At 42.7% G+C, this 27,939-nt stretch overlaps 1 protein-coding gene across 2 annotated transcripts; it reads left to right on the plus strand.

Annotated features, from left to right (window-relative positions):
• LOC116323615 (SH2B adapter protein 2) lies at nucleotides 1-27,939 on the plus strand. 2 transcript variants are annotated; one of them, XM_039598218.1, is made up of 11 exons: nucleotides 1-198; nucleotides 8,483-8,555; nucleotides 10,252-10,365; nucleotides 12,844-13,777; nucleotides 20,146-20,247; nucleotides 20,482-20,573; nucleotides 20,958-21,058; nucleotides 21,164-21,325; nucleotides 21,449-21,651; nucleotides 22,192-22,366; nucleotides 24,310-27,939. In XM_039598218.1, the coding sequence occupies exons 4-11, from the start codon at nucleotides 12,875-12,877 to the stop codon at nucleotides 24,642-24,644; spliced, it is 2,073 nt and encodes a 690-aa protein (XP_039454152.1). In that variant the 5' UTR covers nucleotides 1-198; nucleotides 8,483-8,555; nucleotides 10,252-10,365; nucleotides 12,844-12,874; the 3' UTR covers nucleotides 24,645-27,939. The 2 variants fall into 2 exon arrangements, with proteins under 2 accessions (XP_039454152.1, XP_031599840.1); XM_031743980.2 differs by lacking the exons at nucleotides 8,483-8,555; nucleotides 10,252-10,365.

Here is a 27,939-nt window from a genome sequence, read left to right on the forward strand (position 1 = left end):
TGTGGAGAGCGGAGCCAGGCGTTCAGCAGGAGCAGCATAGTGCGTCGAGCGGAGATGGAGGTAGAGTTGACCGGCTGTGAGCTCGCGTAAAGACAGCAGGCGAGCCCGGGGAATGACCATGTTTGATCCCGAAAAGTGAACATCCTCACCGGGATCGCCTCAGACACGCCAGCGTCATGACAGCACTCCTGTATTGAGGTGAGAGCTGATGGCACCGCAGAAGCCGTCGCTGCGTTTTATTTCTTATTTAGCGCGTGTGGACCATCCTGACGCGCAGGGTTAGACATTTCTGCATAGCCTTTCTCGTGTGCTCGTGCTGACAGCAGAAAGGAATCAGCATCGTGATTTGTCGAGGACAGCAGCAGCAGCACACCTCCATGTGCTGAGGCGGAGAGGAGGCTGCTCTGTTTGGGTGTTAAACCCGCTTCATCCCCGCAGCTCAAACCTGCGCTCAGAGCGAGTGCGGTCTTTTGATGATGATAGCGGCTTATTTGGGGGTTTGTGTGTGTGTGAGAGGCTTCCTGGTTTTCAGGGGGGTCGCGGTGTAAAAAGGGGGGGCTTTTCCGATAATCCGTTTAATAGATTTGGGGGAGTCGGTGTGGTGGCTCACAGGAGGGCTCGGGGGCCCTGATGTGATCTGGTATGATGCACAGTCCAGTTCCGCTCGCGAGGATCCAGAATCAGTGTACCAGCTCGTGACTCTACACGCGGACTCCCATTCATCGCCCGCTTTTGGACCCGTGTCTGTCAGCCATTCAGCAGGAGGCTGCTGCCGATTCCCATTCATGAAGTCCAGTGCGCAGCCTGCACAGCGATTCACTGTCGGCTTTAAATAGGCTCCCCGGGCCTGCAGTGGGCCTGTTATAGGCCCGCTATTGACTTTCTCTTATGTATCTTTTTATTGGTTATGTGAGACAGTCAGTCAATATGAAGCCTTATCAGTCAGACTGGACCAGGATGCGGGCCTGCTCGTGTTTGTTATGTTTACATCATTATACCATCCTGCTAATACTCCTCCGAGGCTGGACTGCGTCTCTGTCTCCAGGTTATGGTTTTCTATTGAAGTAATAGAAGGAAAACAGCATATTATTCCCGTATTTTCTAACTAAATTCTCTGATATTGCACTGGCGATGTTATTTTTGTTTTGTGATGTTTAACTAGGATTTTAAAAATCAAGGTTGTCGAAGACCGAACAGTTCTTTGAATAAAAGTTAAGCTTCTCTGGAACTGACCTGAGCTCTTGTGCCAGGTGAGAAAACAACACCTAAGCATTTAAGTTTAAATTTGTGCAAAAATTAAACTCTGAATCTACTCAGAGTAAAGTAAAAAACAAAAAAACAAACAAAACAAAAGAAAACACAGTAACATACGATGCAGTGTAGTTATGTGCAGACTGTGCTGGTGTTTAGGCTGTTCCATCATTCTTATGTTCTGATAACACTTAAAGGATAGACCAGGTTGAAAAGATGATACTTTAACTAAAACTGTGTGTGTGTGACGGTATGACTGCTAAGGGATGCTATTTATTCTACACTGTGAGAACACAACAAAAAAATCTAGATGTTATTATGCGGTCAGTTAGGCAACGTGTCTTTTGCATAGCTGAATCAACACTGGGCTTTGCTCTAGTCAAATATAATAGTGATATATATACATATACATATATAGGACTTTTGATAGGTCGGCTATATAATATTTTTGGGGTCTTTCTTGTCTTGCCTTCTTATATGGTCTTGATGAACTTGAGTAATGTCATAGACCTAGTTGTGATGGACTTTTTTCATTAATAAAAAAAAATCATTCTATACAGTAATTACATTTTGCTTAGGCAGCCCCTCAAATTTCTCGACGCTGGAACATCTTTCATACTCTGTGTTGTGTTTTACTTCCTCGATGTTTGAGATAATTACTGCAAAAACAACCCTGTGTTTCTCCATCTGCACTGATTTAAACCAAAATGTACTCACAGGCACTTTATTAGATACACCTGGACCGTCTTTTTGTTTCAGACCTTCCTCAACAGCATGTTGGGTGGGACCAGACCCACTACATCGCATAGGTGCGCCATTATATTGAGACGTATTGACCATGGGACCATTTGAGAACCGTGTTTAAACAATGCTCAGTTGGTATTTAGCGGGCCAAAATATCCCCCACATCATTATTGCTCTTCTGCATATGTTGGGTGTAACGGCCATTCTTCTCTGACCTCTGACATCAACAAAGCAGTTTTCACCCAAAGAACTGGTGCTCATTGGATATTTTCTCCTTTTTGGACCATGACCTGTAAACCCTAGAGGTGGCTGTGCAGAAAGTAGATCAGATTCTAGAAGAAACTTTTGTAATATTCTATGTGGTTAAAAAAGACTTGAGGATACCATTACTCAAACTTTGACATGTACCGACATGCCTACTAAGCTTTGCTATTTATTATTTATTATATGACATTCAATCAGTTAGATAACCATAAAAAATATTTCTTCTGTAACTTAATCAGCATCAGGGTGGTGGGTTACTTTGGCACAGGGAGAGGTGGGGTAAACAGGACCGGGTGCGAGTCCATTAAAGAGCACCGATGACGACTGCGCTCGCATTCACATCTACAGCTAATCTAACATGCATGACTGTGGACTGTAGGAGGAAACTGGAGCCCCTGGAGAAAACCCACACAGGCACACGAATTATAAAAATAACCGACAGATTGATCAGTAATGAAAATTAGATTTCTGTGCAGATCTAAATATTCAGATTCAGATTTGCTCGCGTTTTACTTTACATCATTTAAGGTGTGCGGGACTGAAAAGATGAAATACGATGACTTCATGAGTAAACTACAGGGACTAATCCATGGCTGAAGTTAACCACAAAGTAATGTTACATAGATCTGTGTAAGCGGCTGTCTCCAACCTCTGTCGGCACCATCATCGTGCTGTTTTCTGCATCAGCTTCACCACAAATTAAAAGCCCATCTAGTCCAGCAGCTGAAAGACTCGACGCTCACACAGGTTGTACAGTATTCCTCCTTCTGTGTGCTTCTTTGTGAGAGGCCTGTGGTCATCTGTGAAATTAGTTAGACCTGGTGGGTGAGAGACAGGAAATGGAAGTCAGTGGTGCAATGTGCATCTCCCACACACTTCGTCCTTTATCACTGGCTGCCATATGGATGCTTGAGCTCACTCAACATTTACATTGTCACTGCTTGCCAGAGGAAGCATGTGAGAGACTGAGTGAGAGAGAGAGAGCGAGAGAGGACAGTCTGCCTGCAGAGGACACGCTAATTTATGTGTTTAATATCTGAGTGATGAGGCCGTACCTACATCATTAGTAGCGTCTGGGGAAAAAAAATCCCACAGGTGAGCCGACTCAGTTTATTTGTGTGCAGTTACAGTTTGGTGATTTGGTCCTCAGGAATGCTCGATCTCCATCATGTCTGGCTTCTTATCATTGTTGTATCTGTCTGCCTCTGCGTGCACATACACAGGCTCGCACAGACAGCTCAGGCATATCAGTGTCTGGATCAGGGCTGTATAGCTTTCGTAACGTCTGTCTGCTTGTGCCGTCACCCGTCCAGTGAACATAGACGCTCTCTGCGGTGGTCCTGTGTTACAGGACAGAAACTCTTCCAGACATTCAGGAGCTTTGGGGAGCAATGAGGTTATCAGCGCTTGGGTTAAAGGTCACTGACCAGCTCCTCTAAAGTGAACAGATCTAAAAGTAGTCGAAGGTCGGGGTCTATCACTGCTGACCTCTATTTCTGCTCTTTCTCTTGCTGCAACGTCTAATCCCCTTCCCTCATCATACCTCTCTATCTCCAGTTTCTCTCTCCTGGGATTTCACTCTTTTTTTTTTTAATCATTTGCCTACATCTCTTCTGGTTTTCCTTCCACTCCCATCATCCTTTCTTCATCTGTAGTGGCAAACCTGGAGTCCATAGTACCCTTCTTTCTCTTTTGCTATCTTTACTCCTACACACACCTGGAAGACTGCTGTAATAATCCGTATTGTGTCTTCTGTAGGTGAGTCAGTTTTTTGTCAGCGTGACTTTCCTCCTGTGTGAGCGTCTGCTTCGGTCCTCCTTTAGTGTGAGGTAACAAAACAGCAGAGCTATCCTGTTTATTCTGCAGCATGTTTCTGCTGCAAAGGGGAATCTTAATTTTGCATGAAGTATTTTGATTCATCTCTTTATTTAAAGGCACTATATGGAGTAACTCCAATATTTAACATTAATGTCTTTGGCAGCTGATGTGCAGGTATGTTGTAGTACAACTCTGAATGGTCTGAAAACGGTTTCAGGTATTAGTACAGACTGACTAACTTTATCCAGAATTGGTTGGTTGTTTTAACTGTTTTAATGTGTTTTTCTTGTTTTGTTTCTTAAGTTTTAACTCATTAATGGGAAGGGATCTATTTCAACTCTATACTTTTATAGTAGTGCTGTACTGTTATAGTTACTTCACGCGGGCAAAACCAGACAATAGGCAATGCTTTGGTTCTGGTGGAGATCGGATAAACGTTGCCTAGTCTAGATTTCGATTTCTGCAGCCATATTTGTGAGGTAGGGTCAGAATTTGGTCTAAACCAGAGGCTGCCTGTGCATCGTTGCTGCCCATGTCCATCTCTATATGACCACAGTGTACTCATGCTCTGTTGTCTACAGGTAATGCACATGTCACAAAGGTACAATCAACTCAAGCTGGTTTCTTAAGCACAATCAAATGGCCTCCACAGTCACCAGATCTCAATCCAATGGAGCACTTTTGGGATGTGGTGGAACGGGAGATTGACATCATGGACGTGCAGGAACTTTGTGATGCTATCACGCCCACATGGACTAAAATCATCGAGGAATGTTTCCAGCAGCTTGTTGGATCCAACCCAGTAGTATCAATCCATACCTAATAAAGTGACCACTGAGTTTGTTTAGCTTTGGAATGTATGAATGGTGTGCACAAATCTGTGTGCAAATGCATAAACAGAGCATAAACACATAAACAGTATATCTTTTGTTCATTTTAAAGCGCTGCCATATTTCTATCTTATATAAGAACACGTTATTAATTAATTCAGAGAGCGTTGAAGATGTTGTATGTGCACATCACTGTACTGAGTGTGCTGCTTGCTGTGTGCTGTCCTGTGTAGCAGGCTAATCTTAGTAAACATGTCTAGGCTCAAACTCCCTGGAGTGGGAGCACAACATCACCAATCATCCTCATCAGCCAATCACAGAGACCGTGCTCCTGGCACCCAGCTGCTTGCAGCATATAGGGCATATAAGTCTGTTAAAGGGCAAGTGCAGTGTTTATCCCTGAAAGTGCACAGAAGTAGACACGGCTACATAAATAAAAATCCACGTGCATCCGGTCCGCTTAGCTACAGTATCATTTCCTCAGTAGCTCTATATTACTACCCAAAACACCACAGTATTAATCAGGCATATGTAATTCCTAGCTCTGCTCAGTTCAGTCCTGTGAGAGCTCTACAAGGTACACGAAGTGAACGGATTTTGTATGATGGGTTTTGCAGGCTGTAGCCAATCACTTCTCCCTGCACAGTAATCTCTCTGCAGTCTCCCCCAGAGTCAGTTTACAGTTACAGACAGAGCTCCCGACCATCTGACAGAGATATCTGCCCCCTCCCCTGGGGGAACGCACCAGCAGGAGGAGGTGGTGGGTGCACAGGAGTGGTAGATTTTTACAACAGATAGGGACGAGTAACAGGAAGGAAAAGGGCCTTTCGAGGCCTGGAGGATGGAGGTAAACATTTTTAGATTCCCCACGACTCCCCTTAAGTCTGTTTTATTTCTTTTGCTTCCAAATCATCGGAGCTGAAAAAAAATCTGAGGGGAGTCGTGGCAATGTGAGAAACTACAGGGTGCCCCTGCTCCCCCCATCCTGCAGTTTGTCTCCCTTTCTTTACGCTCCCCTTGTCTCCTCCACCTCCACACATCACTGATTGTTTTAGCAGCTGGCCTGTGGAGCAAACACATGCCCCCTTCAAGTGGTGGAAAAAGTATTCAGGTTCTTTACTTTATCAAATGTACCAATAAAACAACAGAAAAGTACTCCACAGTAAATTTAACGGCCTTTGAGTTAAAGGAAAAGTTTGCTTGTTGTGATAAACCTACAAATTGCTCCTTTGTTATTAGCAGCAGAAACAGGTGACTCGCTGCTGTCAGCAGTGGAATATTTAGCAGCTAAAATGCCGAATATAATCCTCACACACATCCCAGATCAACACGCGAAGGCTGTTTTATGCCCAAACTCTCAAACAGTGGTGATGAAAAAACAGCCATGCATAGGTGTAGTTTATCACGAATGTTTCACTTTTTGTAACCATATTACAAAGAGCTTGCTAAAATGAGACTTTTTAGAAACAACGTTTGAAAAAACAACAACAACTTTTTCTGCTTTTTTACTCGGATACTCAGATACTTTCTTTTTTTTTTTCTTTTTTTTGCTCCTTAGCAAAGTAGGGTCATTTTTGCATCACTAGCAACACAACAGATTGTTTGCTTTTGTTCAAGTGGAGGAAAAACAGGAAGTCAAATTACTAGAAATTTAGCCGTCTATGCTAATACCAGTAGAATGACAGGATTTTCCATGCCTAATTTTTCCTTGTACTTAAAAATGACCTTTATTAAAAAGTGTTTTTAAATCAGTGGCATAGCAGTGGCAGGCCATGTCATCAAAATGTTGACTTTATATTTTGCTCAAAGGACACAGGGTAAAATGTTAGCATGGTTGCTGAGTAGCCTACTTAACGCTACATTACGTTAGCTTAAGCTTTTATGTAGCATTAGCTGATACAAACATTTTAGCCCGTAGAAAAATAACGGCTTTCACAAAGACAATGCCAGGTGTCCACAAGGTATTTCCATACCTGACGACTCTTACTACCTTTCCTATCAATGAGTTTGGGCGGAGCCATCACAGCACTACTCCTGTCTTTGGATATCTTCCTCCTGCGGCATTTAAAGACAGGCTAACGCAGTTGTAGATGTATGCTTCCCCTAACACTAACACTAACACACTCGGTCATCGAGCCAGCATGAAACCCAAGCCATGAGTGAATATATTGGCCAGAGCACAACCTATTCACTTACAGCTATCAGTTTAATCTTAATGTGTTGTTAGGTTTATGAAACTTAAACTGTCTGAAGTACATCTGTCAAACAAACGTTAGGAAAAAGAGTTGAACCTTTCCCTCCGCAGGTCAAATGTAAAGTGAAAAAATGTGTTCCCAAAACACATTTCTGGTCAGTACTTCAAGTAAAGAGCTCAACTACTTTCCACCACGGACCTCTCTCATCCGCACTGCATCACCTCCCCCCATCACTCTGCTTTGGCTGTTTCTGCCATCATTTAAACTCTAGATCCTCGTGTGTCTTTCCAGTATGTAGTCTGCCTCAGTTTGCTGAGCCTCAGAAAACCATAATGCCGTCCACTTCCTCCAGCGTCTCATGGCTTGAGTTTCATGCTGACTCGATGACTGAGTGTGTCAGTGTTAGTGTGTGTATGTGTGTGTAGTCATTTCAGTATCCTTGAGAGAGGCACATCCTCATCTTTACAGAAGGGCAGGAGTGTGAGAATCGCACCTCACAATGTGTTGTTGTTTTTCTGCTGAATGAGTGGAAAGTGGGCCCAGTGCAGGTTTTTAAATAGCTGAATGGTTATTGACTTTCCTTGCCTTGCCTTGGCAACAGCAACACACACACACACACACACACACACACACACACACACACACACACACACACACACACACACACACACACACACACACACAAGGCGAGGGAAATAATTATTACAACACTCGGTTAAATCTTGTGTGCCGTGAAGGAAAGAATGAATGGATGTTTAGATGAATGAAGTGATAGATTCGTGAATGAAGTTCATGAATGAGTGGAAAGAGAATTTTGCTTTTTATTTTTAAACATTTACCAACTTTCTCCTAATAAGTTTTAAACATTGGGACAAATTTATGAATGGATAATAAGACATTTACTAATGCTTTATAATCAGTTATAAGGCATTATAAGAGCAAACCTTGTACTGTTGAGTTATGAAAATCACCCTGTATACTTTCTAATAAATCTAGGCTTGAATGATCTTTATAATATTTAATAAGAGTTAATTGTAATAAGTGGTAAATAACCGGGTTTGGGTTCAGGTTCATTGTGACTCTTTCCAGAAGCTATACTGTTCTGTGAATGCCTAACACGTTCTGTCCAACCTGTAATCAATGACGTATTTTGTCTTAATTTGCTAGTCATAATATTTTTCCCTTCCATCCGAATCTGACTGGCTGATTTCTATTCTTTGGCATTTCCAGTCAGCAACTTGCAGTTTAAATTTTTAGGTTCACAAACGATTTTTCTTTGGTTTGTGAAACTGAACAGAGTCACAAAATGACCACTCTGTCTGTCTGATACCTCTTAGGATGTATTTCAGTGCCTCTCTTTCATTTTTCTTCACTCTTCAGTCTTGGTGGTCCAGTCGCCTCACAGCCAGTAGGTCCTGCGTTCAAATCCATCGTCCAGCTGGAGTCTTTATAGGTGGAGTTTACATGTTTATCCCAAGTGCTCACAACTTAAAAACGTCTTTAGAGCTCCTCTGTTTCAAGTAAAATATGGTAATTGCAGTGACACATGTTACATTTTGCTCCAGTGGACAGTGCAATGCATTGCTGTGGAGCTTGATGGATTATCTTTTTAACCCTTTAAAGACATAGATACAACTAGGTTTGGACATTTAACATTAATCTGCTGCTAATTTGCAATTTTTAACTGAGTGAATTTTGTGTACTCAATGCATGAAGACTCCTTTATGCTTAGTTCAGCTGAATTCAGCAGATTTATTATAGTTTTGTATTTTCTAATTAGTTTTTATTCTGATTTCATTTTAACTTTTTTTTTGAACAGTTAGTTTCCAGGACAGGTTTGCTCATTTCAGTTTAGTTTTTATTGTTTGAATAGAGCTGGGCGATATAAGATTTTTTCATATCACGATATGTTTTTTTCATTTCAGGCGATAACGATATATATCACGATATAAGCCAAATAACTATATTTGTAAGATTTAAATGTGCCGTTGCTCACAAGTAAAATGTGAAATAATCAGCAGCTTGTTTTGATTTAAATATTTATTTCCCATAATAAGTTCAACAGGGCAGATGTACTTAAGGAACATGAGGCTTCAGTTTCAGATAAAGGCAAATATTGCAAACTACACAAAAGGTAGCCGCTAAAGCGTTTAAGTTTCAAAATAGAACAAACAAAACAGACCACTAAATTGTCAATTCCACTTAGAAACAAAATATTAATTCTAAAAATAAATCTTAGTTTGTTTTACAGAAGAACAGACAAAATTGACTAACTTTTGTCAATATCAAATAAACTGAGAAGTAAAAGGAAATTCTCAATCTCTCCTTGTTGTATAGCTTCGCTATTACCTCAATTAGCTGCTTGAATCCTTCATTTTCGATCGTGTTTATTGGTAGCATGTCTTTAGCAAGACGGTAGGCTATGGCATTCGTTATGTCGCTATGTCTCTTAGCTTTTTTGTCATATGGTAAGACGCTGGAGAAAGCTGACTCAATTGACTGTTGCTGCTTCGCAGGGATTCTCCTGGTTGTTTTCGATGACGAATTAGCGCTTTCAGTCTACGGAACTTCTCTGGCCCTTCCTTTCAACAATCTCTCCGGCATTGGAACCGTCATCTGTGTTCTCTTCGGTAGCCTGATCACCCAAGCTCTCGGTTGATTTTTCTCTAGCGGGCAAACTCATTTTCTCCATTAACCGGCCGGCACGGCGGCTGGCTGCTTCCCAAACAAATACACATGTGCAGCTGGGCACTTGTGCTGTACGTAACAAGTCACGTGATGTGACGCTGCGGCTGTGATTGGTTCGGCTATGCGCTACTTAATTTGGATTGGCTGTTCTTTTTTTTTTAAGACAGGAAGAGAGAGAGATGAGGTCTATCGCAATAGTTTCATTTTTCTATCGAGAAAAAGTTATTTCGCAATACATATCGTTATCGTTCTATCGCCCAGCTCTATGTTTGAAAATATTTTCTTTTAGTTCTATTTTTTTTTTAAATAATATTGTATAGCAGATATATGTCAGAGGTAAGATTTAGGAAAATCAGTACATGTATTATAGTAAAAACAGTTTTTTTCCACTTATCAAGTTTCAATGAATTCATTAAATCATGCTGGCACACCCTCTCATCTTTATTTATCTTTTTAAACAGGCAAACACAGACAGACAGATTTGCATTTACGATTACGCCGACAGTCACTTTACAATCGCCGGTTAACCTGATGGATGTCGTGAGATGGGTTTAAACCCAGAAGCTTCTTACAACGTAAGCTGCATCCAAAGACACATTTTTCACTCTTACGCACACATGCAATCCATGGTAAACATGGATGCATTCAGGAAGTGTTTCAAGGACACTTCAGTATACAGTATACAGATGCAGGAGCTGGGGATCAAACTACTGACGTTTTGAATAGTTGATGACCAGCTCTAAATCCCGAGCCATCACAAACACGATTTTGGTGGGTCATAGATGAGAACTGGGTAACTGGTGAGGAGTATAAAGAGGTTCATCCAGAAGATGTGACTAAAATAAACCATATAACTTGTACTATCTGTTTAAACTGAGACCCCTGACCCACCCACTCCGTCACACTTAAATGAAGTAAAGGAGTAAAATAAGTCTAAATTCCCATAGATTTGGGGATAGCTGCAATTTAAAGAAAAACATTAACCATTCTCATTTTTTCCCTTGTTAATCTGAGCCGTTCCTTTACTTTCAAGTGTCTCTAACCATCACTGCACTCCTCTAAAATTTTAGCACCAGGTCTTAGAATCTAAGATGTGCTAGTGAGCTCCCTTTATCACATCCTCTCTGTGATCTGGCATACTGTTTGTTTCAGATCTGTGGGAGAAGAAAAGAAAGAAAGCGACTGGCTTGTAGTTGAACATGCGTGTCAGACTTCATTCCAGCGGAGAGAGCGCTAATCCTTTCTGAAAAGACAACCCACACTGATGCTTTTGAAAATGACAACAAAGCTGCTTGCCAGAGAAATTCCAGGAAACTCTGCAGTGCAAATGTATGCATGATTTGGTTTAAGAGTGCAATTTCAGTAAGCAAACATTTGAGCTCTTACTGTGAGTCAACTGCCAAGAGAAGCCCGGCAGCTCTGAGAATAAGCCTTCGCGGCGCGGGGAGTGTTGGCCGTCCCTTTGTGTATGTTGCCCGGCCTGCCCACTCACATGTTAACTTCTTTGTTATCTGCGTGCTTTTACAGAAATAATCAAACCAGCATGTTTCTGATGGTTTGGCACTCCTTGCTAATGCTGTGTTAGTCACTCGCGCGCTGAAGCTGAGAGAGGGAGTGAGAAGGGGAGGGAGGTGAAAACTATCGTTGGATGTTGCTACTGACACAAAGATGGTATGACTCTGACTGTGCAGCGAAGAGTTTTTGCGGTGATGTGATGCGCTTTGGCATTGCTGGGGCCAGAGAGGGTAGGCAGTGCTGAGGAGTGAATCATGCAAACACACCTGCTGGAGGGCAGAGGAATGCAAGGATGAGTGGATCAGAGCAACTCTCATAAATACTCATTATTTAGAAAAGCGCCAACGAGTGAGACACACAGGATGTAAAGAGGATCGGTTTGTGTTGAATTTGCAATCCGCGCTAACCTGATCTGACAGAACACACTTCCAGATCGTTCAGATTATCTCAGCGCGCGTCACAAATGATCAATTGGCGAGGCTCAGAAGTGATAGAGACCGAGCTTTTGTGGATCATTTCCTTTCGATCTGCTGTCACATTGAATCTGCTCACATGGCAACTTCAGCCCTTCATGGCACGCCAGCGCTGCTCATAATCTTGGACTGTCACACATTCTGGACTCAAAGTCAAAGTGAATAAAGCCCCAACACAGTGAAATGGGGGCTGTTTGTGCACAAGAGCTATAACGACAACTGAGGACACTCAGGTCACGCTTTCTGTCATTTTCTGGCTTTTTAGAAACTTGGTGGTGTTTATATCCTCATAGATTGATATTTTAAAGAGGTTTTTTTTAGATTGAATATCTTCTTACAATAAATAAACCATTAAAAAATGTAATTGTCTGTTAGAAAAATGAAAAATTGACTGATTTCACATATCCTATAACGCTGTTAACATTGTGTACATAAATCATAGCATAAACAAAGGAAAACCAATACACTTCTTATATGACTCAACACTATGAACAACATTTATTCTGACTGTTGAAAATGATATTTCCCTTTTGGATGACAATGCCTCAGTTAAACGTATCAAACCTGGTAAAAGGTTTTAGAGATGTGTGTTTTTCAGGACGGAGAGCCTTATTTTTGGAAGTTACTAAACTTGTAAGTAAAGGAATAAAATGTAAAATACATCTGAACTAATCCAGGAAGACAGCTGTGACACTGAGAAGTGGAGGACTGATCTCAGTTTGCGCATTTTGCATGGCAGGATGATGGTAATGATTGGATGCTGGGGGGTTTTGTGTGAAAAGAAGCTGTTTTGCCTTAACAGTGCAAAAAAAGTAAAAATGTGTAATATTTTATTAGTAAATATTTCACTGAAAATCACTTCATTTTTCATATGATTAAGATGTAAATATTGTAATGACAAACAAGCTGCTTTGCAGTCTGCCTCATGTTCTTCTTTGTGCCATCACACATGCAGGCTGTGCCACAACTGTTGCGTGTGACATCCAAGACCAAGAGATGGATAAATTCATGTCGCAGTCCATTTATAGTTTCCACACTAACTGTGCTCTTCTTCCTCCCCTTCAGCCTCTCCTCGGTGGGTTGGCATGGCCCAGTGATGAACGGAGCGGTTTTGCCCGGTAGCCCCGAGCTCTCCTCCTCGTGCCCACTGCCCGACTGGCGAGAGTTCTGTGAGCTCCATGCTCGAGCCTCTGCTGCAGACTTCGCTGACAAGTTCCAGCGCTTTCTGTCGGAGAACCCCTGCTACGACTCGCCAGGCGCCGATGCCAGCTTCTCACAGCACTTTGCCCAACACTTCTTAGAGTGCTTCTCTGCAGCGCTGACCCAGGCCCGGGAGAACCAAGCATCCTCTCCGGGAGAGGACGGCTCCAACGCAGCGACAAAGTACAGCATCGTTCCTTTCCTGGGGATCCAGGGTTGCCCGCTGTCCTACGGTCACGACCTTTACCAGAGACGCAAGGACGCCGGGGCTTCGAGTGATTCCCTGGACAGTATGGACAGTGGAGGGGGAGGGATAAATGGGGGAGGCAGTGGCCCCACTGCCTCCAGGGGCCCTCAGACGACCCACAAGGTCTCTGCTCTCGGACAGTCCCGCAGTTCAGAGGACGTTTCAGTCAGTCACCCAAAGGCTCGATTCAAGAAGGGCTTCTCCCTGAGGAACATGAGCCTGTGTGTGGTGGATGGGGTGAAGGAGATGTGGCATAGACGGGCCTCCCCTGAACCCGATGCTCCCTCTGGGACCAGGAAGGCTAATGGGGGAGGAGGAGGGGAGGCTGCGGGCGGGGAGAAGTGGTCCCAAAAGCTTCGGCTTCCACGGGGTTCCCAGGGCCACAAGGCCGAGCTCCTGGAAATCCAAAGAGAGGGAGCACTGAGATACATGGTGGCTGATGACACAAACTGTATGGGTGCTGCACAGTGGCAGAAGTGCCGTCTGCTGCTGAGGAAGGCAAAGAGGGAGGAAGGGGAGAGGTTCCTGCTGGAGTTCTACGTACCACCCAAGGTATATCAACACTGATACTCTTATCAATATTTGGAATGTGCTTATCATAAGAGCAGCCCATTCTTATTACACATTGGCATGCTAACCAGTGATGTTTATCGTCTAAACTTTATACTAAGCAGGCATGAAGGTGTACAAAGTAAGCATGCCTCTGAGGTCAGGTGCTCCCTGTCGACCAGGGATGTCAAACACACTTTATGTCACGGCCTACAGGCAGTGGGCCGGACCAGTTAAAACACCCCTTCCTGTTAGTGTGAAGAAGTTTAACTACACATTTAAAATGTTTGAGATAATATAAGCCAAAGAAGTGCAGTTTCAATAGAACATCTCAGTTTTTCTTCATGATAAAGAATTGCTGCTGTCATAAATGAAAGAAATTTGTCAGCATGAAAAATTAAATGTGTAAAATTACAGAGTTAAAGTTCTGGTAGCTCATGGCCCAGACTATCATTTCTAGAGTAGATAGAGAAAAAATGGGAACTTTTTTTTTATTTAAATGTTTATCTACTACTTAATTACTTTGGCATTGTGTATGAATGGCAATGGATGAGCTCATTATCACTTGGAAAAGCTACACAACCAGGAAAATACAATTAAAAGTCCAAAATCTTCAACCTCCTTCACTTATTCCAAAGACATCCAATGGCCCAGATTGGAGTCTTGGCCAGGCCAATTCTGGCCCCCAGGCCTTATGTTTGACACCCCTGCTCTAGACATTTTAAAAACCATGATAAACAAAATAGGACAGCTGGGGAAAGGTGAAACTGTGCTGGAATGAAAGGTTTTAAATCTTTTGTGATAAACTTGCCGACAGCCCTGTCTGGGTTTCCTTATCTAACCACCGAGCATGTGTTTGACTTTAGAGGCTGACTGTTTTCCACTGCGACTGCTGCTTGCCTAAACTCTAGTAGCATTTAAAGAAATGGTTAATAATGATGCCCTAACCCTAACTTATTAACTGCAGATTTGTGAGTTACCTTAAATTGAGGAGGTTGCATTTTAAGTTTGACACATCCTATCAGCTCATTCGCTGGAGTGAGCTGTGTTTTCATGTGGCTCACATGTTTGATCAGTCCACCCTGTCAGCCATGACCGGAGAACCGAATGTAAACACACAGCAATGTCAAATATAATCGCCTAAGACCGGCAGCTTCGTCATTATCTGGGTCAGTTAGGAATTTGAAAACATTATCTATGTCAAAATGAATTAACGTTGCATAAAAACCCATAACAGCACCGTCTGCTGAGGCACTTACCAGTAGTTATGTACGGGCTAGTCTGGCTGGACCTGGTATCAAGTTTCTTGACCCATCTCTGGTGGAGAGTTAAGGAAAAAACGATTACGATGAAAATGGATCAGCTATTATTTATTATTATTGCATTAATCAGATAGTTGTTTTTGGCTTTCAAATGTAAAAAAGTGTGCAAAACCTCAAATCCTTAGAATTTGAGAAGTGGACACCAGCTGCTTGTTGTTTAATCTAATAATAATCGTGAAATATGTTTTTATTATCAGTCAACTAAAACAATAATCTTAAGTATCTCAGATTGTCGTTGTTGTTGGCGCGTTTCGTTTGGCCTGATCGTGCTTTTGACAAACTGATATAGTTAATCTCAGTCAGAGATGAATAAATACGGGTGGTCAGAGCTTGAAAATGAAGGCAGCTGACCTTTTTTTGGTTTGTGGAGATGTTTGACCTCTCATCCGAGAGGCTCTTTCTGTTCTTACACAGTGAGGTATTTCAACCCCCTCTCAGGTGACTCACATGAGTCATAGCCTCACATGATGGTGGGGCAGTGTCTCATAGAGGTTTCACCTATGGACACTGGCCTTTGGTTCATGTGAGGACTCACATGGTCAGTAGTGGGTCACCTCCAAAGGGGTGGTCTCTACTCCAGTTGTTTTAGAGCTGAAGAGGCCTCTTGGATAAGAGGGGATATGTCTTCACAAAGACTAGCTTGACCCGAATCACTGAGAACCAGCACAGGCATGGTGCTGGATGTTGTTTAGATGCTAAAAATCTGACATTTTAGCCTGTTGCTATGTGGTTGCTAGGATGTATAATTCAGTTGTTCTGTATATATGTGAGCTGTTATTGTTGTGAAGACAATAAGAAAACTATAAGAAGCTTTTATTTCTTTTTCAGGTGTTGTAGTTGCATAAATGCAAAATATAAGTAATTTTAGCCCGTTGCTAGAAGTTTGCTAGGCAACATGTATATCCAGTATAAATATGAACCTTGTACCTGTGTGCCAAGTTTGGTTGCTCAACCCCTGATCATGATAGGGCAGCCGAAGACTCAAACAAACAAACAGACAGAGATTTATGTTATTATAATAAGATTTTATCGAAGTTCCTTTTAATTTTTAGTAATTTGTCCTCATCTCCATATATTTTAAAGTTTTTCAGCGTTCCCAACCTACCCAGCTGACAAAAACAGATAATGGTATGGAAAAAGAACTTTTAATTACACATGTCTGAAATCTAGTTTTTTCACAGCCATTATTGGTATTGCAAGTTCTGTCTTTAGCAGTTTTAATTTTCCAGGCGTAGTGCATTTCTAGTTCCTCAAGTCTATTTATAGATTAGGAAAATGTTTAAAAAGTGATGAAGTAATAAAAATAACCAGTAGTAGTAGCACTTCCTAATTTCTAGTTTTAAATTTAGTTGGACGATCCACCCCTGCTGACGCAGAATGACACAGTTCAAACCACACGTTCACGTGTGTGCACGCACCCTTCACATTTGTCTATATGGGATTTCCAGATCATTGCCCCTGACCTTAAGTAGGCCACAAGGCTGTGCAGCTGAGTGTGTGTAAATCTGCCACTGTCCTTTGATCATGGCTGGTGGGAATGTGGGGGAGAGGGGTAAGGACAGGTGGGAGGCAGACGTGTGAGGGGGGGTGTTAGAAGTAGAAAAGCTGAGACTGTGGGAAAGAAAGGGAGAGAGGAAGCTCTTACATTGATTTCTATAAGGCGAGGGGATCACAAAGTTTCCCTTTCGTGTGCAAAAAATAAATATCGATTGCTTCCGCGCCTTTGGCAAACTGTCAGCAGTGACCAACTGAAAATGGGAACCAAAATAGTTTTGTCAGTCACTCGAACTCTGCCAAGTTGCTAAGAACTACAAAGAGAACAAAAAACTTAACGACGGCTCTTCAGCAGTTTCATCTGTTAACTTCTATTAACATCCAAAATGGGAAAATTATTATCAGCTGTGAACAAGCCTGAGACTTCAGAGCGGCGGTTACAGCCTTGATGACACATTAATTAAACACATGCATTTCGACAGGCCTGCTCTGCAACTCTCTGGCTTGCTTTATCACTGCCATCGTATTCGCGCAGTACAAGTCATAACAGTGCAGAGTCAACAGTGCATGAAAGATAAAACTGACTCATAAAATCTCACTCTTGCCCGCTCCTGGCTCTGACTCCAGCTCCGTCCCTGTCAGGTCCATCTATCTGCTGGCTGCTCTGTGTGGCAGAGACGGCACACTGCAGCACGCTTTCGCTGCCTGCATTATGACACAGCAGCAATGCCTGTGATGACCCACTCTGGTTCACACCACAAATCTAACCTGCACAAACTAAAGAGGAAGAGTAGCAGCACAGGCAGTTAACCTAAGGACCAGCTTTAAAGGTGGAACTATTGTGCTTATTTTTAGCTCCACATTTTTTATTCAGTTAAGTTGAATTCAGTTTTATTTATATAGCAACAAATCACAGCCACAGTTGCCTCAAGGCGTTTTACATTGTAAGGTAAAGCCTCTACAATAATACAACAATCAGATGACCCCCTGTGAGCAAACGCTTGGTGACGGTCGAAGGAAAAAGTCCATTTTAACAGGAAGAAACCTCAGAGAGAACCAGGCTCAGGGAGGAAGACGGGACAAAAGACACACTGTAGAGGAGAGCCAAAAATTAACAATAACTATTGATGACATGCAAAGTGGTGTATAATTACACAGAGAGTGAAAAGAAGTGAGTGACGAAGAAACACTCAGTGCATCATGGGAAGCCCCCAGCAGCCTAGGCCTGTTGCAGCGTTACTAAGGGAGGATTCAGGCACACGTGATCCAGCCCTAACTATAAGCTTTATCAAAAAGGAATGTTTTAAGCCTAATCTTAAAAATAGAGAGGGGGAATGTCTCCTGAATCCAAACTGGAAGCTGGTTCCACAGAAGATGGGCCTGAAAGCTGAAGGCTCTGCCTCTCATTCTACTTTTAAATATCCTACGAACCACAAGAAAACTACCAGTACGAAAGCAAAGTGCTCTATAGGGGTGCTATGGTACTATGAGGCCTTCAATAAAAGATGGGGGCTGATTATTTAAGACCTCATATGTTAGGAGAAGGAGAGAGGTGCACTTTACTAGAGTAGCTTTGCATGATTCATAGTTCATAGTCCTTATTTATTTTATACTAGGACTAGCTGCTCAGTTCATCTGAAACAAGCTGGTTTATCTCCTATCACTTTAAGCCAGCTTTCTTCCAAAAGCTGCACTTTGTGCCATATGAAGGAAATCTTCCTCTCATCGACATCATTTAGAGCCACGTCTAGGAATAAATGCCTGAAACCAAGCATTTTTGATCAGTCTGAAGCCTCAGCTATTGGCTCATAGGGATTAGTTATGTGCTGACCTCATTTTCTGAATCTTTTGCATTATTTAATATCAGCATCCACCATTGTAACTGTACTTGTACAGGCAGAAAATAAGTAAAAACATGTGTGTACTTTTGGTCACTACTGCAGGTTTCATTTCATACATTATTCATTGTGAAATGCTAAATATTTATTTATAAGAGCCTTCACTTTCAGGAAAGTGACTAATATAGAAACACAATAATGCACATATACACAGCAGTCAGGGAAAGCTGTTGCATGCATACGTTTGTCTTGTTTCAAACAGTTTTACGTCCCGTCATTACACCAACTCCTTCTTTGCCCTTGAAAGAAGCCAACCCCCTTTTCAAAGTCACTTTTCTCGCTTATCTCCGATAATAACCACGCACTGTTTGGGTTTTAAGCACAAACTGCTATGTGCACTGGCTTGCTTTTCGACAGACGGAGCCCACTTAGATCGCACAGGAAATAGTTTATTACAGGAAATGGTTTTTGACATCTGATCCAAAGAGAGGGATTGTGGGCGGGGACAAGAGCCAGCTGCACAGGTGGATCAAGATGAGGACTGTGTTTTCTCCAGACAGATCAGCTGATAAAAGCCTCTGTCTGACCATCAGTCAGTCAGCCCCTTCCCACTCCGCCTTTCCTGAAACACACACAGAATCGGCTCACGGCTCACTACCTCGACACACATTCACCGGATCTGCTGAGATTGTCATCTGGATCCAACTCTCTGCAGAGGGGGAACATGAGGCCAGCATGTTTTCTGTGTTCACACTCTTTATAAAGCCTTCCTGTGTCGCATTTGTTAGTCAGCCAGCAGGAATAATGGCCAGAAAAATAGGCTTTGAAATGAGAGACTCCATAAAATCTGAGCCGTGGAGATATTTAAAAGTTATTTAAATGAATGTTAATTTCAACTGAGCTGTACTATTTAATCTGTGGGTGTACTGCTAAGGTTGAACCAAATGTTGTGACTGCATGTTGCCCCTTAATTATCATGTATGAGAGAGAAGTTTGAGGGTTTGGAAAAGTTATCTTTGTGTGTTTCACACTAAAGAGAGGGGGCAAAGTGGTGAAGTGGTACTATTTAAACCACCGCACTACTAATTTAAAGCTCTATACTATAGGGCTTTTTTTTTTTTTTTTTTTTTAAAGAAAAATATACAGTTTCTACTTTTACAAGTGTTGCAGTTACCTCCTGTAGGATGTAACCCAACGTTTTTCTTTTTAACTTTGGACCAATTATATTTGCCTCTGGTTTGGGTAATAGTACACTGGCATAAAACTGGACTGCCACACAGACAGAGGTGCACTTTTTTTCTAGGGTTGAAATTATATATATAAAAAAAGCTGTTTTTAGAGAATTAAACGTGCTGCTGAATCCAATGATCTGCAAACAAGAGGCAGGACATTTGTAGTCTAAGGTCATCTGAAACGGGGCTTGATTCACAATTTTACAACACAACAGAAGCACGTTTTACATGTCTGCAACAGAAAGTATGAGTAGTTCAGAAGCAACTTTCCCACTTTAGATTGTGTCCTTAGTTTTTGGAGGCAAATGTTAAAGAGCATTTAAAAAAATAACAACTTATTGTATATAAGCAAATGCGTTCATACTGACCTGACTGACTGACCTGTTGGGACTCACTGATGTCAAGTGCAACAAACTTACTTTATGCCTTTAGTGTGTGGCATGTATGTGCACTATATTTAATATGCGTCTGTTTGTTTGTTGTAGTCCTCAAAGCCCAAAGTTAGCATCCCTTTATCAGCCATTGTGGAGGTGCGGACCACCATGCCACTGGAGATGCCTGACAAGGACAACACGTTTGTTCTTAAGGTAGGAACTACACAAACATTTGTGCACAACAACTTCCTGCTAAACATCAATAACACTGAAAAACCCTACATATAAAAGAGAGCTTAAAAAACGTCTGGTATGCAAATCAAGTACACCATGGCTTTGCTGAAGTCCTGTTCCACTTCACCTGTTTTTTGGTGGGTATTTTTTGCTTTGACGTGGTGCATTGAACAGAGCTCAGTGTATGACTGCAGTGTTTGGCTGCTTCCACAGGTGGAAAACGGGGGAGAATACATCCTGGAAACCATCGACTCTCTGCAGAAAAACTCGTGGGTTGCTGACATCCAGGACTGCATAGACCCCGGGTAAACCACCAGATAAATATTTGCTGTTGACTGAAGATGGAAAGAAGGAGAGAGGGACGGAAGCGGGGGCGGAGGAAAGAGTGGACGGGAAAAGGGGGAGGAGGGTGAACACACACAGTCATTAATCATCCAATTACTAGAGTTTTTGACAAGTTTCTTGAGCATAAACATGGGCGAGCTTGCACCGCGGACATTCCTGCCCAGTTTCTTGGACGAGTGGACATTTGTCAGTGCAGCTCAGGACATAAACAGAAAGGTCGCTTGTGTAGGTGCTTGTAGGATTTGTGTAGAGTCGTCTGTTAGGACTCACTGATGTTTGTTTGCTCATGTGTGTGCATGTGTATACGTTCCTGCGGTTCTTCTGACCTAACTGCTTGTGTACAGTGACAGCGGCGATGACATCGAGTTGGCGTCCTGTCCTCATGGTCAGGCCTCCAAAGAGTGCTCCATGGTGGCCTCTTGCAGCTGCGAGCTGCTTTCTGAGGGTGAGCAAAGAGACTTGTTTTTAGTCTCCGATGCAGCACCGTGTAACATAACGTGAACAATGCTTTGACACTAACCAATGCAATAATGTATAAAAACATGTTTAGGAGTGTACCGTGCTCCAGAGAGATCGTGCGCTACAGCAGCAGAGCATTACAGCACCTCCTCAGTCCGTTGCAGGGAACCTCCTTTCACCCAGCACCCATCTCACATGCCTTTAGAGCGCTTCCTCCAATCCCCAGAGGCCCAGGGCTCCAACTCCTCTGCAGGTAATGATGAATTCATTTTATTTTCCTCACAGGGTGATCCAAGCACGTTTATGAGAAAATAAACATGAGAAAATTACAGATGGGGGAAAAATAAACCATGGTTTTTCCTGTGACGCTGCTTAGGTGGCAGTGAAGGATCAAAAGACTCAGATGGAGATGCCAGTTTGGCAGGTTACCCGTGGTTCCATGGCACGCTGTCCCGCGTACGTGCAGCTCAGCTGGTGCTTGCCGGTGGGGCGAGAAGCCACGGGCTGTTTGTGATTCGTCAAAGCGAGACGCGTCCGGGCGAGTACGTCCTCACCTTCAACTTCCAGGGCAAAGCAAAGGTGAGCTGAGTAGATGGACGATCTGCAATGTATTTTGACTGAAACTTGCACGTTGGAAATGATTTCAGGTTTATCTGGTGAGCTGGTAAAAATAAATGTTTATTCATCATTTTCATTAATTAAAAAAATTAACAGCTTTAACTAAATGACATACATATTGTTTTGTTCTGCGAATTCTGGGGACTGCAGTTGCTCAGGCTCTGGAAAAGCTGCAGTAATGTCAATGTTTTATGTTCTCTTATGTAACATGATCCCTGCACATCACATCCTGCCAGCCGGCAGTGCTGAGGAAGTTTCAGCTGCCACCTCTTCCTCTGGTGTCAGCCTTGGGCGGTCTGCCACAGCAATAAGTCTCTCAAATAATGTCCTGACCTCTATCTTGGTCTGGTTTGTCTGATTGTTTCTGATGTTCACTGTGTCTCACACTTTGCTTTGTCTCTCCTTTTTCTCTTCTTCTTTCTCATTTACCGAAACCTTTCTCTACTTGTTAATGCCCCCCCACCCTTCCACACCCCCCCACCCTTCCACTCTCCCTACCAGCACTTGCGTCTGTCAGTTAATGAGAATGGGCAGTGCCACGTCCACCACCTCTGGTTCCACACCGTATCGGACATGCTGCGACACTTCCACGCCCACCCCATCCCCCTTGAATCTGGAGGCTCGGCTGACATCACATTACGCTCCTATGTACAAGTGCAGCGGAGCTCAAACACAGGTAACTTACAACAAATGTTGTGTACACTCGACATTCACTTTATTTGGTATACCTTCTAGTACTAGTACTTTCCCATGATGTGAATCTCCTGTTACACCACGTCCGAAATGGTGCTCTGTTGGACTGAGATCTGGTGATTTGAGTGCAGTGAACTCATTTCTATGTCTAAGAAACCAGATTGAGATGATCTGAACCTTGCGATATGGTGCATTAACTTGCTGGTTCCATCAGAAATGGGCACACTGTGGTCATAAAGGGATGGACATTGTGACGGCTGTTGTGTTTAAATGATGAACAGTTGCTACTAAGGTGCCTAAAGTGTACCAAGAAATTATCTCCCCTGCTATTACACCAACACCACGATGAACCATTGATGCAGGATGGATCCATGTTTTCATGTTGTTTATTCATTACACCAGACAACATTTTTCCTATGTTTATAGAAATTCCTGTTCTTAGCTGACATGAATGTTACCTGATGTGGTCTTCTGCTTCACGGTTTGTTGTGTTGTGCCCTCAGATGTGGTCTTCTGCATTCCTTAGTTGTAAAAAGTGGTTATTTAAGTAACTGTTGCCTTCCTATCAGCGAAAAGCAGCCTGGCCACTCTCCTCTGATCGCTGACATCACCCGCTGGATTTTTTATGTTTCTTTGTAAACCTAGAGATGGTTGGGGGAGAATATTCCAGTAGATCTGGAGTTTCTGAAATAATCTGACCAGCCTGTCTGGCAGCAACACCATGCCATTTTCAAAGTCACTTAAATCACCTTTCTTCCCCTTTCTGATGCTCAGTTTGGACTTCAGCTGGTGATCTCAGCCATGCCATCTCTACATGCCTAAATGCACTGAGTGGCTGCAACTGGATATTCTCATTAATGAGCAGTTGAACAGATGTACATAATAAAGTGGTAAATATAATTTTAGCTGCTAATTCGCTGAATTTTTACTCACAAACCTAATAATCATTAACACTAATGATTATTGTGTTGTGTTATGGACTCAAACTCAGTAAGGTTTCCCGTGGAGCTTTGGACCTGTTTATATCTCACTGTTTATCACATGAACCCTGCAAACTAGTTCAGGCGAGGAACTTGAGCTCCACTGCATCATAGACACGTAACATGACTATTTATGCTGCAGAATTTCCCATCTGCTCACTGCTGCCTTGCTTTTCTGCCTCCTGTTTCAACCCGTTCACCATCCAGCATCCACCTGTCGGCTCTAGGAAGGATTCACTCACCTGTTTTATATGTAGAGTATTTGTGGCAATCGATAAGCTTGGACCCAAACTAACTGTAATAAATCTGTAACTGTAAAGTGTAAAGTCAAACCAGTGGTGTCATTACTCCACAGATCTGATGTAGGTAATATAACAGGATACACTGCAATGCACCAGCAAAGGCAGAGAATTCGAAAACTGCAAGCCGGTAAACACAGATGTAAACAATACTGGATTTAAAAGACCCACCCCCACCTTCTGCCCTCCACTCTTCTGGCATGGGATAAATGCCCTCCTGTACAGGAGAGTGAGGGGGCGATTATACCGCAGGAGTTTTGCATGCAGGCCGAGACTCCGGCTCCTAGCCACTCTGGTGGTCACAAAGAAGTCCTCTGTTTCCTCAAACGCTGCACACACTCACGCACTCACTGACAGACACACACACACACAGAGTGAGGGTTTGATTCAGGGTGTAAAAGACTTTATTGATACACTGGTCAGGCGTCTTTGGCAACAGTGTTGTCGGTGTTATTGCCCTCTGAGAGAAAGGATAATAAAGGAGGTTCGCACCGCCTCTGTTTACACGCTGCTCTGTGAAGAAGCTTTTTACAAGCAACTCTCTCAGTGGAAGCCAGCAAACAAATAGCAGCAGCAGAGAATATTCTGTATAATTAATATGTCCTCTATTAAAAGGATCCCTTTCTTTTTCCCACAATCTCCTACAGATGTGACCTCGCCTCCAGTCCTTACTCCATCCAGGGATGCAATGTGCCGAACAGATTCAGCCCAGCCAGCTCTTCACCCTCCTGGAATCGCAGCACCTACGGGGCCTCCATCTGATGCCCCACTTTCCTCAAGCACCTCCTCCTCACCCACCGCCCTTCCCTCCCTCTCCCGCAGCGACCCAGGTACTGGAGGAGGAGTAGGTGGAGGCTTGCAGAGCCGGAGCAATAGCTCTGAACGCCTGCTGGAGGCCTCTAGTGGTACATCCGAGGACTATCATGATGCTGATGGGACTCGCAGGGCCCGAGCTGTGGAGAACCAGTACTCTTTCTACTAAATGACCCAGGACAGGTCCAGAAAGTTGGAAGCTACATTGGGCTCTCCTCTGCTGATGATGAAAATGGTCCAAATCACTGGATCACTAATCGTCCAGTTTGTTGGTTTTTGTTTCAAGGCAATTTCCTGTTCCTCTGATTTGACAAGGGATGGGATGATGATGATCCTTAGCAGCGTGGCCATGCTTATAAAAACCCTCCGCCTCTGTGGATTTCTTTGTGGATGCCGGTTAATGGGAGACAGTGAGGGCTACAGGTAGGAAAGGATGGGTTAAGGTTGAGAAGGAGCTGTTTAAAAAAAACAAAAAAAGGCTGTGGTGAATGTAATCGTAGGTGGAGAAAGCAAGAGGAAGTCATCCAGTAGAGTCATATGGCTTTGATTCATCTCTACTGACCACTTCCCATTCACCCTTACCCATAGTTCCCTGGGAGCAGAGCCCGTGTCACCACCCTGCCGAAGGCTTGCGAGTTTAAAATGACCCTGAAGAAACAGCCCCTCCCTTCTGAGCTCTGTTAATGTTTGTAAAGCTGCTTTGAGCCCGTCCCGGATATCCTCACTTTCCCTGTGGGCTTTCCCTACAGAGTCCTGCTCTGGGTCTTTGCTCTCCACTAACATAAGTACAGCAATCATGGGTGTGTTAGTGTTAGCTTGGAGATGTTTTTCCCAAACATGTACAGCCTAAAGGGTCTTAGTGCCTGACAATTATCTGATTAATTTACTGTTTGAAACATACCGAACCTGCATATCTCTGCATACTGAAAGCATTTTCTTCTACAGTTTTATTGATGGCTGCCACACACACACACACGTGGTCATATGTTGTGTTACAAATCAGTTTAAAACTGTTGAAATGGAACATGAACAATAGAAGTCTGCACGAACAGGGAAGCGTGGCTCCAATTTTGTCGTCCTACTGGGGTATTTCTATGAGTGTGTGGTGGTGTATTAGAGTCCAAATATTTTTCGATGATCAGTGTGCTACAGTAGTGTTTCTGAAACATGGTTTTCGGGGTCCCTCCATCTGGTGACGGTTCTGTATTCACGCTCAGCATATGAATAACCTGTAGATTAGATATCCTGTTTATATAGATCACATTAAAGTAATGCCTTGAAAATATAATTATACCAAATCCAGCATTTATCGGAGGGACTTGGGACATGTTGTTTTGAATGGTGGCAGTATTGTACACCGTATATGTGGCCTGCAGGTGAGCTTTTGGGTGTGACCCTGAATGACACAGTTAAATAAAGGGTACTACATGGCCATGCTTGAATGGACAGATATGGCATCACTGCTTTAATTTGTACTGACATGGACTTTATGCAGAAAATTATTCAAGAAAAACATTTTCACAAAAAGAAAAGTGTGACATTTTTGGAAATATTGCTAATAACTAATTAATAGTAGTGTAGTACCACCATCACTGCTGTTATACTTACATTGGCTGCAGTTTACCTGGAGAGTGAATAGGAGCAAAGCATTCAATGAATGGGACTGAATAGAGCTAAACAGTAGCAGAACTTATTTGGACCTGCGCCAGATTTCATTTCAATTTTCGGAAACTTACTGTCAGTCATTTTGATTTTCTTACAGTGGAACAGATTTTGCTCGTTGCAAGCTAGACCCGTACAGGATTTATGACAGGACATCCTCCCTCAGAGGCGTGTTTCCAAAACTGTGACTCGGACTGACATTAGCACTGTAGTCAAACTAAAACAGAAACTTGCCTGCATGTAAAAAGCAGTTGGTTATTGTGGTAAGTGGTGACTGCTGTCAGGTGATTGCTGGTAGGAATCTCACGGTCCTTATTTGATGTCTGGAAACCAGACTTGTTACATCTTTAGCTTGCAGTTGTTTTACTACGTGCCCCTCTGGAGAGTAAAAACTGAATTATATCTATGGTGTCAGACACTTTTATCAAAAACATGATCAAAATTTGAAATGCTTTTTGGCCACATGAATGTTACAGCTACCACAGGACCAAAGTTGATTCTGGGCTATCTTGCAAGTGCCCCGTAGTTCAGGAAGTTCTGTTTCCTGTGAAGCCACGCTGCCAACAGGTGGCTAATTTAAATCAAAGACTGGAAACACAGGGAGCAGTTTTCCTGGCCAAGACTCGCTTGTGTAACATGTACAACAATATGTTCTGATTGCATGCTGGACTAATTTTTGGCTGGAGCTACTTTCCAAGCAACCTGCAAGCTCACCCAAACAGAACACACACTTGCACGCAGTTTGGGTTTTGTGCCAAATAAAAGACATAAATGAGCCTCGGAGAAGCTCATAGATGGATATTGTCACCTCGAATGGAGTCAGCCTATCTTAGCTGTGTCCCCTTTACCTCCAGTCTTAAAACTGGGGCAGGCAACATGATTTTGGCACCAGTGAGCAATAATCCAAGAAAACTATGATTGGATTCCTGCATCGCTCATGGCTTTGTTTTGAAGCTTTAAAAACTCTAACCTGTGGTAGGGAGACTTTGTCCAATCACAGTTATTTTCAGGCCAGATTAAGTGTGCAGTATAGAGAATTTTAAGTCCATCTGGAAAGTGTTGGCATAGTAGATTAAGCAGAACCCTTCAAAGTACGTGCATATGCCTGTGCTCATCAGATGAAAGGCTCTTAGATTACAGAGGGCAGATGAGGAGTTTTTTCCTTCTAGATTTCCGCCTGCTACACCCTTATTCTAATGAATAATCTAAAAGATAAATTTGGCAACTGCAGCTTCACATTTCCTGTCAGTCGTCTCAGCAATCTCTTGACAAGGCAGTGAACAAGCATATTTCCTAACATGTCAGTCTTTTTTTTTTTTTTTCCTTTTTCCTTAAAGCATAAAAAACAGACAGTGCAACAGCCAAGCAAGCTGCTGTTTGTAACAGGTGGCACATATGCAACCCTTTTCTTCAGTTGTAATAAACATATCAAGAGTTAACTGCCCCTTCAAGCGCGGCCATTTAGCCTCACAGGTGATTGCAGTCGAGGAGAGGACGGAGCGGTTCATGTGCCAATTTGAATCCTATTTTTGAGACATATTTATTCCTCAGCCGTTGTAAAATTACATTTTTCCTATTGAGTCTTACTTATGTACAATTGATTGATTCTTCTTGTTTGTTTGCAAGAAAGCCATCTCACATATCGCAGATTACTCATCGTCTCCCTTTTATTTTCTTAACACTCCTACAGCCGAGTTTTTCTGTTGTCTGACTGAGTTTTGAAGAGTCTGTGCAATTTTGTACAAAGTGATGTACTTGACATACTACTTTATATTTCTGTGAATAAAATGTGAACAAACTTT

This window comes from Oreochromis aureus, linkage group 14 (assembly GCF_013358895.1).
Source record: "Oreochromis aureus strain Israel breed Guangdong linkage group 14, ZZ_aureus, whole genome shotgun sequence".
Classification (NCBI taxonomy): Eukaryota; Metazoa; Chordata; class Actinopteri; order Cichliformes; family Cichlidae; genus Oreochromis; species Oreochromis aureus.